The sequence below is a fragment of the Sinohyriopsis cumingii genome, chromosome 14, assembly GCF_028554795.1.
Source record: "Sinohyriopsis cumingii isolate HCF-2022 chromosome 14, ASM2855479v2, whole genome shotgun sequence".
In the NCBI taxonomy this organism is placed as follows: Eukaryota; Metazoa; Mollusca; class Bivalvia; order Unionida; family Unionidae; genus Sinohyriopsis; species Sinohyriopsis cumingii.
The window spans coordinates 97,148,132-97,165,829 of record NC_142974.1 but is presented as its reverse complement, the minus strand read 5'-3'; the positions used below and the strand labels follow the sequence as shown (position 1 = coordinate 97,165,829).

General features: G+C 35.5%; 1 protein-coding gene across 3 annotated transcripts in view; it reads right to left on the bottom strand.

The window, feature by feature from the left end:
• The window catches only part of LOC149784448 (uncharacterized), an 85,011-nt gene that overhangs the window by 15,963 nt on the left and 51,350 nt on the right, over positions 1–17,698 (bottom strand). For all 3 annotated transcript variants that reach the window (XM_089932525.1, XM_089932522.1, XM_089932524.1), the window contains 2 exons: positions 16,055–16,156; positions 13,251–13,311 (listed from right to left, as the gene is read on the bottom strand). In XM_089932525.1, the coding sequence (XP_089788651.1) occupies positions 13,251–13,311; positions 16,055–16,156 (163 nt within the window). The remainder of the gene's footprint in view (positions 1–13,250; positions 13,312–16,054; positions 16,157–17,698) is intronic.

The following is a 17,698-nucleotide window of genomic DNA, read 5'->3' as shown; positions in this document are numbered from 1 at the left end:
CTTATAACATAAAATGTGTTGTAATGAAGAACCTGATAACATAAAATGTGTTGTAATAAAAGGCCTTATAACAAGTGTTGTGTGTGTGTGCGTGATTGGGATTTTTCACACAGCTTTAACAATGTCTCAGTCATATTGTGTTATAATGATGGGCTTTATAACATAAAATGTGTTATAATGAAGGGCCTTGTAACATAAAATGTGTTATAATGAAGGGCTTTATAACATAAAATGTGTTATACTGATGGGCCTTATAATATAAAATGTGTCAACTTGTAATGAAGAACCTTATAACATAAAATTGTTGTAATGAAGAACCTGATGACATGAACTGTGTTGTAATGAAAGGCCTAATAACATGTTATAATGAGGAGCCTTTTTATCAGGGATTGCTGTAGTTCCCACCAAATCTATTCAAAGTGCCAAATATACGGTGAGCTTCTATCAGTGTTAAAGACTGCATAATTAAACTAATCTCATAAATATCAAATATAATTAAGACAAGTGTAATATCTTTTCACATGACAACACAATATTAACTTGCACAGTCTCCTATGACAAGTCCCTCAAGCCTGGTTTGTAAGTTTCTAGAGTGGCAGACAAGCTTATCATTGGAGTAGGTTTTCTCTGAAAACAAGTTTGCCAAAACCGGGTTCCATTAGGGGGACAGGATTATAGGCATTTATTTCCATAGGAGATTTATGGTATCTCAATAATGTTGATATGTGATATACCACAGTATTATTTAATTTTGTGTGTCTCAAATTTTGCAGTTTTGTAAAGAGAGACATTTTCATGGGTTCTTAAATTCATAGTCTTGCCAGTCAATGTTTGTATTTTTGATGTATTTTATTTCCTGTAATAACATCTATAAATACAACAAAAGACAACAAAATAACAACTATGCCACAATTAAACAGCCGTTGCTTCGAAGGTTAAAACAATACAAGTGCCTGACACAGCACAAATCATATGACTGTCAAGATCAATCCCCTGCACTCAATATTAACGGGAGCTGAAACAGCCAACAACACTAAGCTAATCTGTAACTGAAGAATATATATGAATGATCTCTTTCTTAAAACACAATCCATAAAGTTGCACCATCAACACTACTTTCTAACAGTAAAATTCAATGGAATCCTTGTTATTCCAGATAATGTAATTATTCCAAATGTAAACCAAACAAGTGACCAGCTGGGAGTCCCATGTGGACAAGTGGTCAAGGTTGCGTTCCTTTACAGATCACTTTAATCTCACCTTTGTCTGTGTGGTTTTGAGTTTTGGCTCAGCCAATGTGAGTACTGTATGCGAGAAAGCTTCCCACAGGTCAGAGGTTTTTCTCAGGGTTTTCTAGGGTTCTTCCTCCATCAAATATACTGGTCACCATGAATGGCCTATCAAGTTTTGAAAATTTGGCGTTAAACCCACAAAACAAATATACAAGATGCATCTATCTCAATTCAATGCAATTAGTAAACACATTTGTTGTGTCCAGAGGTCATCAAAGTACAAAGATGCTAACTAAACTTAAGAGCAATGTAATCACTCCTTTGTTTGAGCCTGCCCAACATCAACCACTAGTCTTTACTTAACACTTCATCAATCAAGCTAAATGAGTAAATGTGGCTCACGCAAAATTGTGTAAAAGATTGGGTCTAATTATTACTCATGGCTTTGAGAATGCTTGACTTGTTTAATTTGACAATTTCATAACGATTTACTCGACCAATATTTGTATGTAAAGCAGGCTTGATTGACATGATATTAGTTCACTGGTTTTGTGCAAAAATCCAAACAATACCGGTATACTGTTTTAAGGCACTGAGTGGAAATTATAGCAACCATATACGGTATAGATATATGTGCAATAAAACAATATAAAATGAAATATAATTTAATTGGTTTTTTTTTAAGAATTAAAATAAGATAAACACATGTAAAAGCTAACAATTTATAACCAGGTTCTGAAATGACACTGATTTATAAATAGCTTTGCCAATTTTTTGGAATAAAACACAGTAAGAAAAAATGGGGGAGGCCTCTTTATTATATGTGGCTAATTTATTGTTAGGTTCTTTAAATTCATGGTCTGCAGCAACAACAATTCCAATAAAGTTGGTACCACATGAAATTAGTGATACTAATGTAGCCATATGTTAACCGTCAATGACATATAACGATATTTATGACAGAAAGTAATAAATGTGATCATTTACATCTATTTCTGCCGGAAGGGTGGCTCATGGCCAGTGCCTCTGCAAGACAGTGTCAAACTGTAACAATGGACATCAATCACTACCAGTTTTAAAGATACCAAGGAAAAATAAAACTTCTGTATTTTAAAGTTCAATCAATGAAGTGTAACAAATTAATATCAATCAATGATGAAATGAATGACGTTCAGAAGAATCAGGATGCTCTCTCTATTATCTGTTCTTGCAAAAATTATGTGTAAATATGAAACAAAAAATAAATGCAGTAACAGTCAATGTAATGGTTGTATGCAATTCAATTGGTCAAATGAGCTTAACATTAAGCAGCAACAACCACCACAGTCAGAAACCTACATGTAACTCATAATGATCATAACATATGGTGAGCAATTTGCTAAAGTAAATATGCCCCAATTCTCTTGCATCACACCCCTACCTCCATCAAGGAGATGATCAGAGTCTAAAAAAATTAAGTCTATTCCTCTTCTGAATATAGTGCAAGCAGAGTGTCTGGTTAAGATGCATATCTTCTTCTGATGACCCAAATATGTAGTAATTTTCATGCAATCCAATGAAAACTATAATTGTGTCATATATTGCATCTAGTGGCAAATCCAAAAAGGGCAATAACTCTAATAAAAAGTGTTGGAGGTCAGTGATTTGTGTATGTTCAGGTGATGACCATAATATTTACAAAGTTTCAGGCTTGTTTCATATACACATCAGGAAATTCTAGCACATTTCATTGACAAACTTAGGAAGAATGATGATAATGGTGTGTAGTGTCTATGAAATTTCAGATTTAAGTATGCAACTGAAATATCTGATGGTAAAGACACTAGCTGATTGGCTTGGGAAGAGTGTGCAGCAGAAGGGGGTATGGGTCAATCATCTCATTCGCAAAATTGTGGGAGTGAGTGGTGATTTTATTCCCATTTAAGGTTATCATGTTTAGCACAAAGTATTCTTAGTTCATTACTACTCTTGATATTTCTCTGTGTGCTTTTTGTGATAGCCCATGGCATGAGACCTGAGATTACTTTAATCCACTGATTCAATGTCAATTTCCTTTCAACAAATGCAGCACATAACTCTTCCTTAATTTCTTTGTCTCCATACGATACATAGCACTTAAACTTCTTTTTTTCTTATTGAATGGCCTGGTCAACACAGCATTAATTTAGACATCAAGAGGTGATCATAAGGCTGACTAATAATAAGCATATAAGAATAACCACAAGTCTTAATATAAAAGTGACCATGCAAGAAGTGCAATTCCATAAAGATCAATCAAATTTATTACTTTTTCTAAAAATGTCACATATACATGTGTGTATTCATATATATATATATATATATATATATATATATATATATATATATATATATATATATATATATATATATATATATTTCCAATGAAAGCCTCTGTTTTGTAATTGAAGCACTGATCAACTACTGAACATTTTCAAGTACTATCAAACCTGTCCTAATGGTCACCCTGGTCACAACAGCCATTCTAATCCTCTCCCACTAACCTATGTAAATGTCATATGGGTACGTGGTTAGTGTTTCCTTATGAAACAATGGCATCTCCCTGCCTTAAGCAATAGGGTTAAAATGATAACCTGTGACACATGTTGATACATATTGCAGTATATTACTTAGATACAATACATTAATGATACATATATTGACTTAGTCACATTCAGAGGCTATGTCAGTGGTTGGATGATGCCATTTTGAATATGTCAACATATTGGTCACATTTCCAGTATGTAGACTGGACAGATACCAAGACTTATGATCTGTTTATATGCCATTTTCATTCAAGACAAGACAAAAATACTTCCAAACAGAATACCTGCTAGTTGTCAGTGATGCTGATCCAATCTTTTAGGCCTTTTCAGACTGCTCTATTTAATCATGTACAGGACTCTTCTTGGTCACTGCACCCTTTTTTTTTTGATTGCATGAACACTTTAAAAACGTTTTATTACCAATTTCATGCTTTCATTTAAATTTGGAAGGCATCATGGTGTTATCTTTGAAATAGATCAAATACATTTCCTCATTCAAAGAAAACCTTATCTAGAACAAGTCCACATGGAGATGACTAACAACCAAATCCATCAAATTGAACTTATACAGATGCAAAACAAATGCCACAGCCAGACAATCATTTCACTCAGTGAAAAAAGAAAAATACTGAAAACACTCACTACTCTTAACAAATTCACAGCAGTTCCAAATCTGTCCTCTGATTCTAAGCACATTTTTTAAAATCTGTCAGAACGTTATGTCAATGATTACATATATCAGTTGTAAAAGGAAACATTCCTAACTTGTTTCTAGGTACAATTTACATACCTTACTAATCATTTAATAACCGCTTTATTGCAAACAATTTCACTGTTGCTATGAATTTACTTATACTGAGTTTGGATGCCAATATTTCTGGCTGTCATGCAGTGAATAAGCTACATTCAATTCTGATTAGTGGTCACTGTTCACCCTGGAGTGAAACAAACAATAACCAATCTGAACTGAATGTTGCATATTTCACAAAGTGACAAATAGTACATGCAGCCTGCTAACTGATCCAAGAAGACACAATATGAAGCAACAGAAAAACTTCACATAAAAACGGTTATTAAATGATCAATGAAGTAATTCAATCATATAGAGGGAACAAGTTTGAAACATCTCTTTTACAGTGATAGATGTTATCACTGACTGAATATGCTCTTGGGATAAAATAACTGGCATGCAACTACTGGTGGGTGTGGGGTTGATTTCAAGCCATTTACAATCTTTTTGCAGCTTTGTTAAAGATTTCTTTAGCCTTCCTTTTTGTCAAAACTGACTTTTTGGCTCAAGGTGCAATTGTCTGTTTTCCTTCTCAATGAGAGCCTTTTTCCCTTCAAGCTGGTGCTTCTAAAGAGGGCTACATCTGTTCTTTCATGCAAGAAATCTTTCTTCTTATAGTAATCAACTGCACTTTTTCCAGATACCTTCTGAACTTCAAATTTTCCATATGCAGCTTCTTTTGTACGTGCTGTCCCAAACTATTCCAACCGTGATTGCCATAGAGCAGAGGTCACAAAATGCCAGTCCTCTAGCATTCAGTTTTCTTATAAACTGACCAACTAAATTACTGTCAACTTTTCAATCCAGCCATTCCTATTTCCATACATTTTTAAAAACCTTTATCTAAAGTTTTTGCGTCATGGTCTCTCTCAATTTGGGGTGCCATGTTTTGTAAACATGCTTCTTCTTTCGATTGCCATCAGTTTCCATTACGTGAAGATTCATTGGATGAATTTAAACTTTTGACCAAACAGAATAGTCTTTACGAAACTCTTTTAGTAACTAATATATAGAACGAATACTTTCCAAGGGTCATTGCAAAATGGGATTGGGCAGACCGTTAAAAAATACCCCGGGATTGGAGATGATATAAAAAACAGACTATATCAAGAAAAATCTGATTCAAGTCAGGAGAAAAGCAGAATTCTGCTTTAAAATGAAGAAAATCATGTCTGCACTCTATAAAATGTAGGACATATATGTAAACAGCTTCTAAATTTTTATCCAACACAGAGAGTTCAGTACAATAAGTGGTGTCTGTACCCCACAGCTTTTTTAAATATCCTTTTTTTTAAAAAAACTTTTGAAGCAACCAGAAGGATGGAGACTCCTTAATCATCTATGTCAACCAATGCTTTGACTTTATAATCATGCAAGGTGGAAGGGGGTTGTGGGCATTCCAAAACCACCAACAACCAGCATATCTCCTCAACTAAACTCCATCCTCTCCATGGTCAGATGAGAGCAGGGCTATTTTGTCTCCATTTCAGGATAAACTATTCACTGTAGCAATGATGATGCAATGCCATCATCTCTATATAATTCACAGCCAATATCCTGTGGTCAAGCAGGGAATGTAGGTGAAGCCAGCTCTACCAGACCATACTGATGAAATGGAATGGACAGCTGGTTCACTGGGATTATGGCTGGCATGGTTTTGGCCATTTTGATGGCAGTCCGGTTGGAGCTGGTACCAGCTGTGCAGTAGGCATGGCTGGACAGATGAATCTATTACTAAGAACCACATAATTGTATGTAGCCATAAGCATCTGCCTGTGTCTGCAACAGCTCTCTCATGTGAATACTGTTTGAAAAATAAAAATGGAAACAACTTATAGTGAATTGCAAAGGGAAAGTATTGTTTTGCATCAATTCTCCACCTCTTGTAAAAATATGGCAAAATTATTAAAGTACTGATGAATCATTGCACTCCTATTAGGCTCTTACTGGATCATATCTACAATAACCACTTCATTTAACTTGCTTCATGAGGAAGGAATTGTTTAGATAAAGGAATATCATCTGAATTGATGGGCAAACAGTTCTTACCACACTTGTACTCTTCATACTCCAGTCACTGTGTTAATATAACTTCAAAGGTCATATGTCAAATTTGAAACGAAGCTTTCATCATTAGGGTAAAAGGTCAAAGCACTCCATTTGCTGATGGTGGGAAAAGTTGCAACAAAACTGAAAACTGCCTTTTGTGCCAGTGTGACATGCAGAGTTCAATATTTTAAACTATTTGCCGTGAATTAAAAACTGTAAACATTTTACAGGAGACATCAGTTTCATCCCTCTTCATAAAGATCATGCTTTTTTCATTATTTATAACTTGTCGTTAAAAACAGGCAAAATTTCAGTTCACAAGTGAATTCATTACTGGCCTATCATACAAGCTTAATTTCTTTGGATCCCACTGAGATGAGCATCTGGCTTATCTGGATATTATCTGGAGAGGGTGCGGGTAAAGTCTTCCTAGCAGTCCACAGCTGAGTTCACAGTCCACACGATAGAATAAAAGACAAGCCAACAAGGTCTTGGTCAGAAGAGCCGTTATTAGGGAACAGTTTCTGGTTGATCCTGATTGGAATAACATGAATTCTCTATGAACTGGTGACGAAATTCATCCCCACATTAATTAAGTCTGTAGGCTGAGGATAAGGCTGAAAGGGGTCACCATAAATCAAAAATGTGTGCGTGCATGTGATCTGGATTTTTATTGTAGCTTTTCGGTCATATCACTACAATGTCTGTGGTGTGGCAGTTTATAGTGATGTCTAGCACTGGGGCATCATTCTGCAGACATGTAGCATGATGTCCCACCCAGTCACATTATCCTGACATTAGGTCGACCAGTCCTAAGTCTAACCTCTTAATGCTGAGCGCTTAGCGAGGCAGCTGTTAGTACCATTTTTATAAGTCTTTGGTATCACTCTCACATCCGAGGCAGACACTCTAATCACTAGGCCACTAGAGTGGTCAGATCAAAAGAGTGACAGATCCTTTAGAAGAGAATGTGATATACAACCAGGACACTGTATATCAACCAGTTATCAAAGTACTGATGGATGGAGATCCCTAATGGCCTCAAGTGGGTTGTGACTACCCTTTTAAAAGCACTGGGGTGGAGGCAAGGGCATATGGAAGCTAGAAATTTAAATACCTCCTGATCGAGACAAAACATTATCCATAATGACTGATTAAATCCTTGAAATGGGAGCTAGACAAGCTCCTACCAGAATTCTGAGAAGAGGAAGACACTGCAGAAGAGGGTGCAACTCCCAAGCAGAAGAATTCCAGACTTTCTCCCTTGGCCTCTCCGACTGCTTTGTCTAGTGAATAAAGTGTGAAAGAGAGCTTTGAACTGAGACTGCTTGTGAGACTGTTGAGACTGACTGCATCTATCTTAAGAATTTGGGAGAAGATCCCAAAGGGCAGTCGTGGTAACCTTCTTAGCCTATTTCAAAGAATCTATAGTTGCTGTCAAGGACCTGTGTTGCTGGTCCCTCAAATCCTTTATCACCATGGAAGGAATGAGGTTTCCAAAGATCCTTTTGATTTCAAAAGGTGCAAACCACAGAAAGTTCTTGCTGTGGTCAATAAAGAAGGTTCTTGCTGTGGTCAACAAGAGATTTTATATCTCCAAGGTGGTATCCTCGCAGAGGTCAAGAAGCTCTGCAGTGAGTGCCACTGACATTCCTCCAATACTAACTGGAGAAGTAAATAATTACCATATATACTCACGTATAAGCCAAATAATTTAGCAAAAAATAAAGGCCTGGAAAGGAGGTGGGGGGTCTGCTTATCCGCGGGCCAATGTCTGAACTTGACAGTTTTTAGGTATTTCTGTTGACTATTGTAATGGCTGTAAATCTTGGGACATGAAACAATAACTTTTTCAGTGTCCTAAGACATAGGCATGTAGAAGAAGTAAGTTTCAGTGACCTGACAATTATTAAACTGTTATAAAGTACTATGATTGATTTCATTATTATTTTTCATGTGCATATTTTCTGATTTCTCCAACACAAAGTTAAACAGAGGTAACTACAAACTTCATAATTCCTGTACTGGTTGAGTTTACCAGGGAGACCAGGCTGAACTATAATGTACAGTATAGACACAGTGCAAAGTGTACATAGCGTCACTTAAAGCCTTACTTTTTCCCAAACATTGATACATGGTTTTTTTCGACTAAATTGCATTCTTCCAGAAAACATTTCAGCTAGTCCTTAATAGCTCTTTAATTCACGTTGAATCATGCGCTCACAAGTTACTCATTTTCAATGATATAAGCAATTATACAAATTGAAGTAATATTCTAGAAGTTACGCACTTTTAATTATACAAGGCACATAACCATCATAATTTACATGTTCACGAAGAGTGGTATTAATAAAGTCTTAAATTCTCACACAGATCAACATCAATTTAGTTTTGTGTTTTAGCTGAACAAACATCATAACTTTCCACACAATAGGAAGCTTGATGTTTCGGCATCTCCTATGTTGATAGTAAGTGAATTTGTCTTTCGTTTTGCGACAGCAGTCGAGGCCAGTTAATTATTAAAACCCTGAAACTGGCTTGTGATGAGGGAATTTTGAACGGTAACTATACCAGTACAATGATGTGTAATTGCATTTTATTCCATAATATTAGCACAATTACCATAGTTTTTTAAAATGGGGTGTAAGACATACCTATGACCTTTCAAAAGCCAAGCAAGGAGACTCAATAACAAAAATTGAGATTGGGACTTAAAATCAGGAGGTTTTTCATGGCATTTTTAAAACCTTGTTTTCACTAAATATTGATCGATCTTCCTGGTCCAATATGTGTGAAATTCGCAAAAGGACTCGCCATTTCTCCCTGTGACCTGCCCTATTTACCCCCAGGACATGCCCTATTTTCATATTCTGGTCAGCTGTGGTCAAATTGCACAATAGCTAAAGATTAGTCTTAAATAAACAAGAAAGAAAGCCAGAGTGACTGATTACGAGTTATACCTTATCCATGCAACTATTTTGTGAAAATGATTGGCCCTCCATCGTAATTCAAGGAAACCACGTTTTACACCAGCAACTGATTGGCAAACAAGGGATTACCAATTTCGGTAACTAAAGGTACCAAAATAGCTAGTATCATGGTACCATACATGTGGCAACTATTTTCCCCTTTGTATATTCGACCATATTCCCTTATTGTCAACTCGTAAAGCATTTAGTATTGTTTAAGTGTGTGTGTGTGTGTGATTTAGATTTTCAACATAGCTTTAACAATTTTACAGTCATATCGCTACGATGTCTACAGTGTGACAGTTTATAGTGATGTCTAGCACTGGGGCATCATGCCGCAGACATGATGTCCCACCCAGTCACATTATCCTGACACCAGGCCGACCAGTCCTAACACTAACCTCTTAATGGTGAGCGCTAAGTGAGTTAGCTGTTAGTACCATTTTTGTAAGTCTTTGGTATGAATCTAAATCAGGCAGAAACAATAAGAAAACAGAAAATTAAAAAAATTACTTTTCAAACAAGTCCATACCATTTCTTTTTAATAATCATGCACGCCAACTGAGATAAGTATACATGTACTTTTTATTAATATAAGTTTGCCTAAATAAATGCATTTAGAACTTACCTCATGCATCTTGAGATGTCTTGGAGTTGTAAGTCGTCTTATACGCGGGGCATGCACTCTTTTGTGTTTATACCTGTTCAGTTTGGGGGTTTGCTTATATGCAAACGGGTTTTTATGAGAGTAAATACGGTAGCCGTAAAAGGAAAACAGTGCAATAGTAGCAGGTATTGTGTTACAGGTATTAAAGAATATTCTCCAGATGACCATCGTGACAGCCATATTGGATAAATGAATTGCACCATTTTCATTTATGAACAGCTAGATACTGTAAGAACTTTTAATGAAAAGTCCATTTGATATGGATGTCCATTCAGGAGGAACAGTGATAACACGAGTTTCAAGATGGTCAGACTAGACGTCAGATAAGCATTATTTTTATTTTGGACAAATTAGACACCGTAAGAAGACTTTTGGTTAAAACCCACATCAGTATGATTCTCCACTTTGGAGGAGTAACAATAATATAATTTTCAAGATAACTGCCATGGCAGCCATATTGCCTTGTTAGATCAACACAATTATCATTAGGACCAAACTAACAGTCTTCTGGTGAATACCCAATAACTATTTGACTTTTCATTTAGAAGAAACAGTAATGACAAGAATTTCCAGATGGCTGCCATGAAATCATATCTGATGTCATATGAACACTTTTCATTTAGGACTAACTAGACTTCATAAGAAGTCTTTCAGTGAAAATCATCAAGTCAATCCAGAAGAATTTGTGATAACAAGAATTTCAAGAAATTGGAGGTCAGATCAGTAACATTTTCACCTAGACATCATAAAAAGTCTTTTGGTGAAAACCCCATGTCAATATGAACTTTCAGTTGTGAAGCCATATATGACATCAGATCTACACCATTTCCATTTAGGACCAGTCTTAAAGTGAAAACCCCATGTTGATATGACCATTTGCTAAGGAGATGAAGAAAAAAAAAAAGAATTTCAAGATGGCTTCCATTGTGGCTATATCTGATATCAGACTGCCACCATTTTCATTTAAGACCAACTAGTCTTCATTAGTCTTAGCTAAAACCCTATTATGATATGACAATCTCTTCGGGTCACCCTCTTGTGGTCATAATGGATGTCCGAGCAGCATATTTCATGGCAAGCCTTCAGGGATGTCAGAAGCAGTGTTAACAAATGTGTGCTAATGGACAGTCAGACAACAGACAACAGGCCATCTCATAAGCTCTTCCGGTCTATTGCCAGTAAAGCTTAAATGGCACAATATAAATCTGTGATTACAGAAAGTTATTGACAGTCTTTTAATGAGGCACTGGCCCACATAAATACTCCTGATGATTCCTCCACAATTACTCTAACACCTTTGTGTAGAGCTGCAACAGAAGTTAACACAGGGTAAATAGCACTTTATGAGTTCCATGGCAATCAGTATCTTGCCTGAAAATGGAAAAGTAGCTTTCTCATGCAAGACAGAAAACCCTATTATTCAAGGTTACTATCTTTCAATGTCAACGTCAGGATGCCAACTTTAGACATATGTTAAATTATTCTAGTTTCAGTTTAATACAGCAACTGATTTAAAAGAAAACTGACCTTAGAGAAATATTACTTCACATTCTTAATGATGAACTGACAATGCCATTGGAATTAGCATACCATGTCTTGCCATTCACATGCAACACAAAAAAATGGCATTTTACTGATGATGGTAGGTTTAGTTCTCCTTCTGACCACTGACCCACACCTCAATGGACTGAGCAGTTGAATCAGTCAAATGCTAATGAAATGCAGCAAAGTGCATACTGTAAATTGGTTGAATACCACTTTTCTTTGATGTCTATTCTTTAATACAAGGCATTAGTTGGAAGATATAGGTACTAATAAGAAAATGACAAAATGGTATTTACCCTGTGGTACTTAGGCTGCTTTATGTAATATTATTTATAGACTATTCTGAACACTTATATTTTCAAATTAACCCACGATCCAGAAGGTAAAAAGTTTCACAAATGAAATTGATTAGATTGTTGGGGAAAATGGGAATAAATAGTTATTCTCACTTACCCAGTATTGGCAAGACAAGAAGTTGTGAAGAAAGTGCAGTCCTGATTTCTAAACGTCATTCTCCATAGCATCGCATGTGAAAAGAGCCAGTGGTACGCACTCGTCAAAAACGTAGCGAGATTCAACATAGGTTGTGAATATCATCATGCAGAAGGCATACTTTTGGATAAGGGGAAATATTTTTGCATGACAAGCAGCAGTAAAGGAAAGAAGACAAGATTTTTGTATATTACATAAAAGAATATATATCTAATTTTATCCAACTGACATGGGGGAATTTCCACCCATCAATTAGTGTTTTAAGCTTCATTTGTAAAGGAAAGGGTGGCATTAACTGTCATTGCTTTAATAAATTAGCTACAATAAACACACAAACCTTCATATTTCTTTGTTTAACATTTGGTTACAGTACTTCTTCTGTTAAATGAGTCCATTTAAAAACATCAACATCTATTAAGCTTGTGAATGGTGTCAAGACCATTTAGAAAATTTAGTAAATCCCACATACAGTGAAGTATTACCACATATAATAACTTATAAGTCAAGTCCTACTGCATAATGCACATAACCAGATCTGCCATTGAATAATTCACCAGCAGATAAACACAGACCCTCACTACATGGCACATTATGCAATGGCAGATCTGGATTGATGTTGTTTGCAGCTGGACTAGACTAGTATATATATATATATATATATATATATATATATATATATATGGCAGTTGAAAATACCAACTGATCTAAAAGTTATTTGACTTTTAATAACTTTATCACAAAATCTGAACATTTCTTATATAATTACCACTGCTGCTGTAACTACTTGAAAAGTGGTTTCTATGTATCGCAATTCGCAGGAATGAATACAAAATCTCAACATCTAAAAACCTTATGAATAAAGTAACCCAAGTAAAGTATGTTCCCCCATTTTTTGTGTATATAGCTCTGTCCTATGTTCTCACCAAAAGAGGACTGTCTTACCTTAACACTGGCATATGTTGATTCCACTTTGACCTCAAGAGATTTAAATGTATCAGAATTTCTGAAAGGAAAGAGAGCAAAGGGTTAACAATCAGACATTATCGGCTTGAAAAGCACTTACAATTTTCTAAAACCAGACCATCTTTTCACACACACTATCATCAATATTTATAGTTCAACAATGGTTCCATGAATGTAGCTTTTCACCCACAGCCTGTGGTCATGATAAACTAATGCCTCATCTGACCTAAAAAAAAGTGGTACACAGAACATGCAGCTGCCACAAAGGGATACAATAAATAAATTTTCCCTTCAGTATTCCAGTGTTTCTAACTTTGGAAAAAAAGACCCCACAGTCATAGATTTTACAACCAGATATTCCAGACCCGTCTGATGATTCCATTATTTTTCTACCAAGCAAATGCAATGTCACTCATTCAATCCTCCTTGTATGTACTGTATCTGGTTCTCTATCCAGCCATCAAGGGATCTATATATAAATATATGCAAAAATAAATACATACATGCATACATACATACATACACACACACATACGCATGCATGCATGCATACAAACATACATACATACATACATAGATACAGGATTTCAAAAACAACCCTGATATTAAGAACACACTGATTATACAACCATTTTTCATCAGTCCTTCTAATGGCCTCATTTGCAGAATTTGAATGTAATAATGTCTCGCAATAAATTTTTAAACGATAATTTTTTGACTGAATTTCTACAAAAGTTCAATTTAGTGTAAAATAACTATCAATATTAGCATTTTTTAAATTCAATAAACAAGAAAATATGTTCATGGAACATAATTATCCACAAGAGTGCCCAGGAAATACTATGCCCTTTGTATGGACTGCCAATGGTAGCACTATATGGCCTGCTATATTCATTCTAAGGCATAAAAAAGATACTCTCCATTCAAATTTGCAAAATTTAGACAAGCCATCTACATTATATAATATAATCATTCTAGTACAAGATCATTTGCATACAATCATCATATAGGGGATAGGGACAATCTTGATTCCGAGAAACAGTTTGACATACTAAGAACAGGTGGACACTACACATAAAATTTAGGCATGTAAAACCTGAATTCCACTAAGACAGCATAGAGATCTGAAGCTGCAGGAGCCAGAGTGTCTCAGTTCTTAGCCAGTCTCATGACCAAAAGAGCTGCATTGTTGAATCCTACCATCGGATCAGCCAAGGTCAACTGCAGAGACAACAGCCATGAGCATACTGTCACGAATCCTGACATCCATTCTGTTGCAATCTAGGCAGCCCATCTGGACTGGATATCACATTTTTTTTTATAAGTAACCAACTTGTATACAGTCATAGTGCATTTTACCTTGTGCTTATACATACCGGTACACAGGCAGTAATAATTAAGGCAGTAATAATTAAGGTCCATTGAAGACAAGTTACGTATCCATTCCTCAAATTCCAGAACCTGAAGTTCCTTAAACATTTTTGGACCAAAATAACCATACAAAAAAAGTTTTCCCCATGAAATAGCTTAATGTTATCTGCTGCCATTACACCTAATTGCAGTCTAATCAACTGGTATCCTGTTACCTACAATGATTTATTTTTACATTAACTCATTCAGCCCTGATCCTGTCTGTAGGTGTGATCCGGTTTCTGCATTCACTGGCCAATCCCGCCTGTAGTCGTGGATTGTTTACTGCATTCAATGGTCGATCCCGTCTCCAGGCGTGATGAATGTGTGTCAGAAGATGAGGATGCTGACAGCAATGATACGAGTTCTTGCGGATAAACTTTGCACACAAGTTTGTAAATAGTGTATAAATAAGTTGTGAAAGCCTTGGACAAATATGAAAAAAAGTACATCACTGTGTAGACAAATTCATTTGGAATAAATGGTGAACATTTTGTGGATTTTAATTGGATATAAGAGGAGAAATTAAGTTAAGAGTGAATGCATGTGCATGATGTGTTCAAAAAATTTCAAATGGGTAAAAACTCTGTGGCACAAGCAACTAGACACAGCTTATCGCTTCTGGGGCATAGCAGCAGAGATACTGACAACAGTGATGGGACCGAATGAGTTAAGTATATCACATCAGTGCTAAAGTACTTTTGATCCTACTCATTTTCATATAGAAAGCACCTATTAAAAACTTTCCAGAATTTCAACATTTCATCTGAAATGGTAGGAATCTCTGCATCAGCTTTAAATAATGGTGGGCATATCTGTAGCAACGATCCAAAATGGTGGGCGTATCTTCAACTACTCTCGGAAATGGTGGGAATCTCTGAAGATACCATCCAAAATGGTGGGCATCTTTGCAGATGTCTAAAATGGTGGACATCTCTGCAGCTACCATTCAAAATGATGATTAATTCTGCAACTTTTGTCTGAATGGGATGGTAACTCTACAGAAACCAATGTAGTTTCCACAAACAGTGAAGATCTCTGCAACTACCATTATAGTTTTATGTAATGGTAGGAACCTCTACAGCTACCATTGTAGTTCCCTTGACAATTACTACAGAACTAAATTACCTTGAAATGTTGTTGTGCCGTAAAATACCAAACCAAAGAAAGGTCTGAGCTTGCATAATATATCAGCAGAAATGGGTAAATGCTATTCTCCCTACTGATCTAAACAGCATTGACCCTGATCTGTCAAATTATAATACATTAATAGAACAGGGTCAACCTTATTTACACATTTGTGCATACATGACTAAATAGAGTAATCAAAGCTAACTAATAACTAAGAAGCTGATGGATGGGCCAAAGTTTACCTAATATCCCCAAGCTTTTTGGAGACAGAAGCTCCTATGCTAGAAGCCACATTGCTGGTCTTTTCAACAGCTGATTTGGCTGCCGCTGAGGTTTTCTGGTATCTGGAAAGTGACAAAACTGCTGATTACTAGTACATCAATTCTAAGTATCTTTAATTGCAAGGAAATTGTATAAATAAAAAAAAAAAATGTATGACTGATGTGCAAATGACTATACCAACATGAGGAATAACTGTCTTGAAGAAATAGCCAAGATATATGAATAAGGCATACCTATAAACCATTTTCTCCAGCAGCCTACAACGTAATATTTAACCAAAGGTCATTCTTGTTGAGCAGTGTATATGTGCAATACATTTTCTGATTTTGTTTTCATAAATCTCTCAACCTGATCAAATATATGTACCCAACTAAAAGTTTTGACCCACTGTAAAATTTCTGTAACGAGAAATAATTTAAGGTCAATATCTCAAAGCCAAAATAACCAGCTTGTTTCAAAATGAAGGTCAAATGCAATTAGCTTATTTTGATTAACAAAATATCAGTATCATGCAAGATTTAACCTAGTTTTTACTCTACACTGACATATTTTATGAAAGCAAGATCAGGCTGTTGACTAAAAACCCAAAATTTCATCTTCAAATCAAGATATCTGAATAACTTGCTGGCAATGTACTAATGCTTGGTTAGTAATGTACTAATTACGATTTTATCCCAGAATATTCTGCAGAGATTCAGGATTGAAATACCTGAAAATACTTCCATAAAATCTTTAACAATTTTTTGAAGATGTCTGGAAATTTTAGGATTTCTTAAAATATGTGGATTTACTCCACTCTTGTTTCAAAATTAAATGGGTTTCCAAGTGTTAAATCTGAAAAACTAAGATGTAATTTTTGGCATCTTTTTCGCTACCTCTACCTCTGACATAAATACTGAATCATACAAAGTAACACAATCAAAATAATGTAAAATCTCAATCTGAGGAGCTATTTTGAGAATTTTTGTGAAACTGGGATCAAATTATCACCCTGAAACTAATAACTCACTATTTCACTGAATAAATTAAAAAGATTTCTGGAAATCAAGGAAATATTTCCCAGATGGTTGTTTTACATGTATGGTCCATGGGTCTGTAAATTCTGTACCTCTACCACAGGGGTGCACAACCTTTTTTTTTGGCCAATGGCCAGATGGCAATTTTCTAAAACCACTTGAGGGTCTCAAACACTGATTTCTTTAATATAATTACTGGTCACTTGCCAGATTTCTGTGTTGTTTTACTTTGCCCTGAGGGCTGGACAGAACACATTCACTGGCTGGATCTGGCCTGCAGGCCACATGTTGTGCACCCCTGCTCTACCATGTTGGTTTAAATACTGTACATGACAGTTCTTTTTTTTAATAATAATAATGATAATTTTTCTATTCTACAAATGCTGGATGAAGTTAAATTTCCAATAAATTTTAAATATTGGCAAATATACTTTAATTTTTTACCATCTGATCTCTCTGATATTAGTTATTTAATCATGTGCTTTAATTCTAACAAGAAATATACAGCAGGAAGGGCCAATGTCCAATACAATTGTGAAAGTCGGTTATTTCCATTAGTATCAAATTGGTGCCACTGGGAAAAAATTA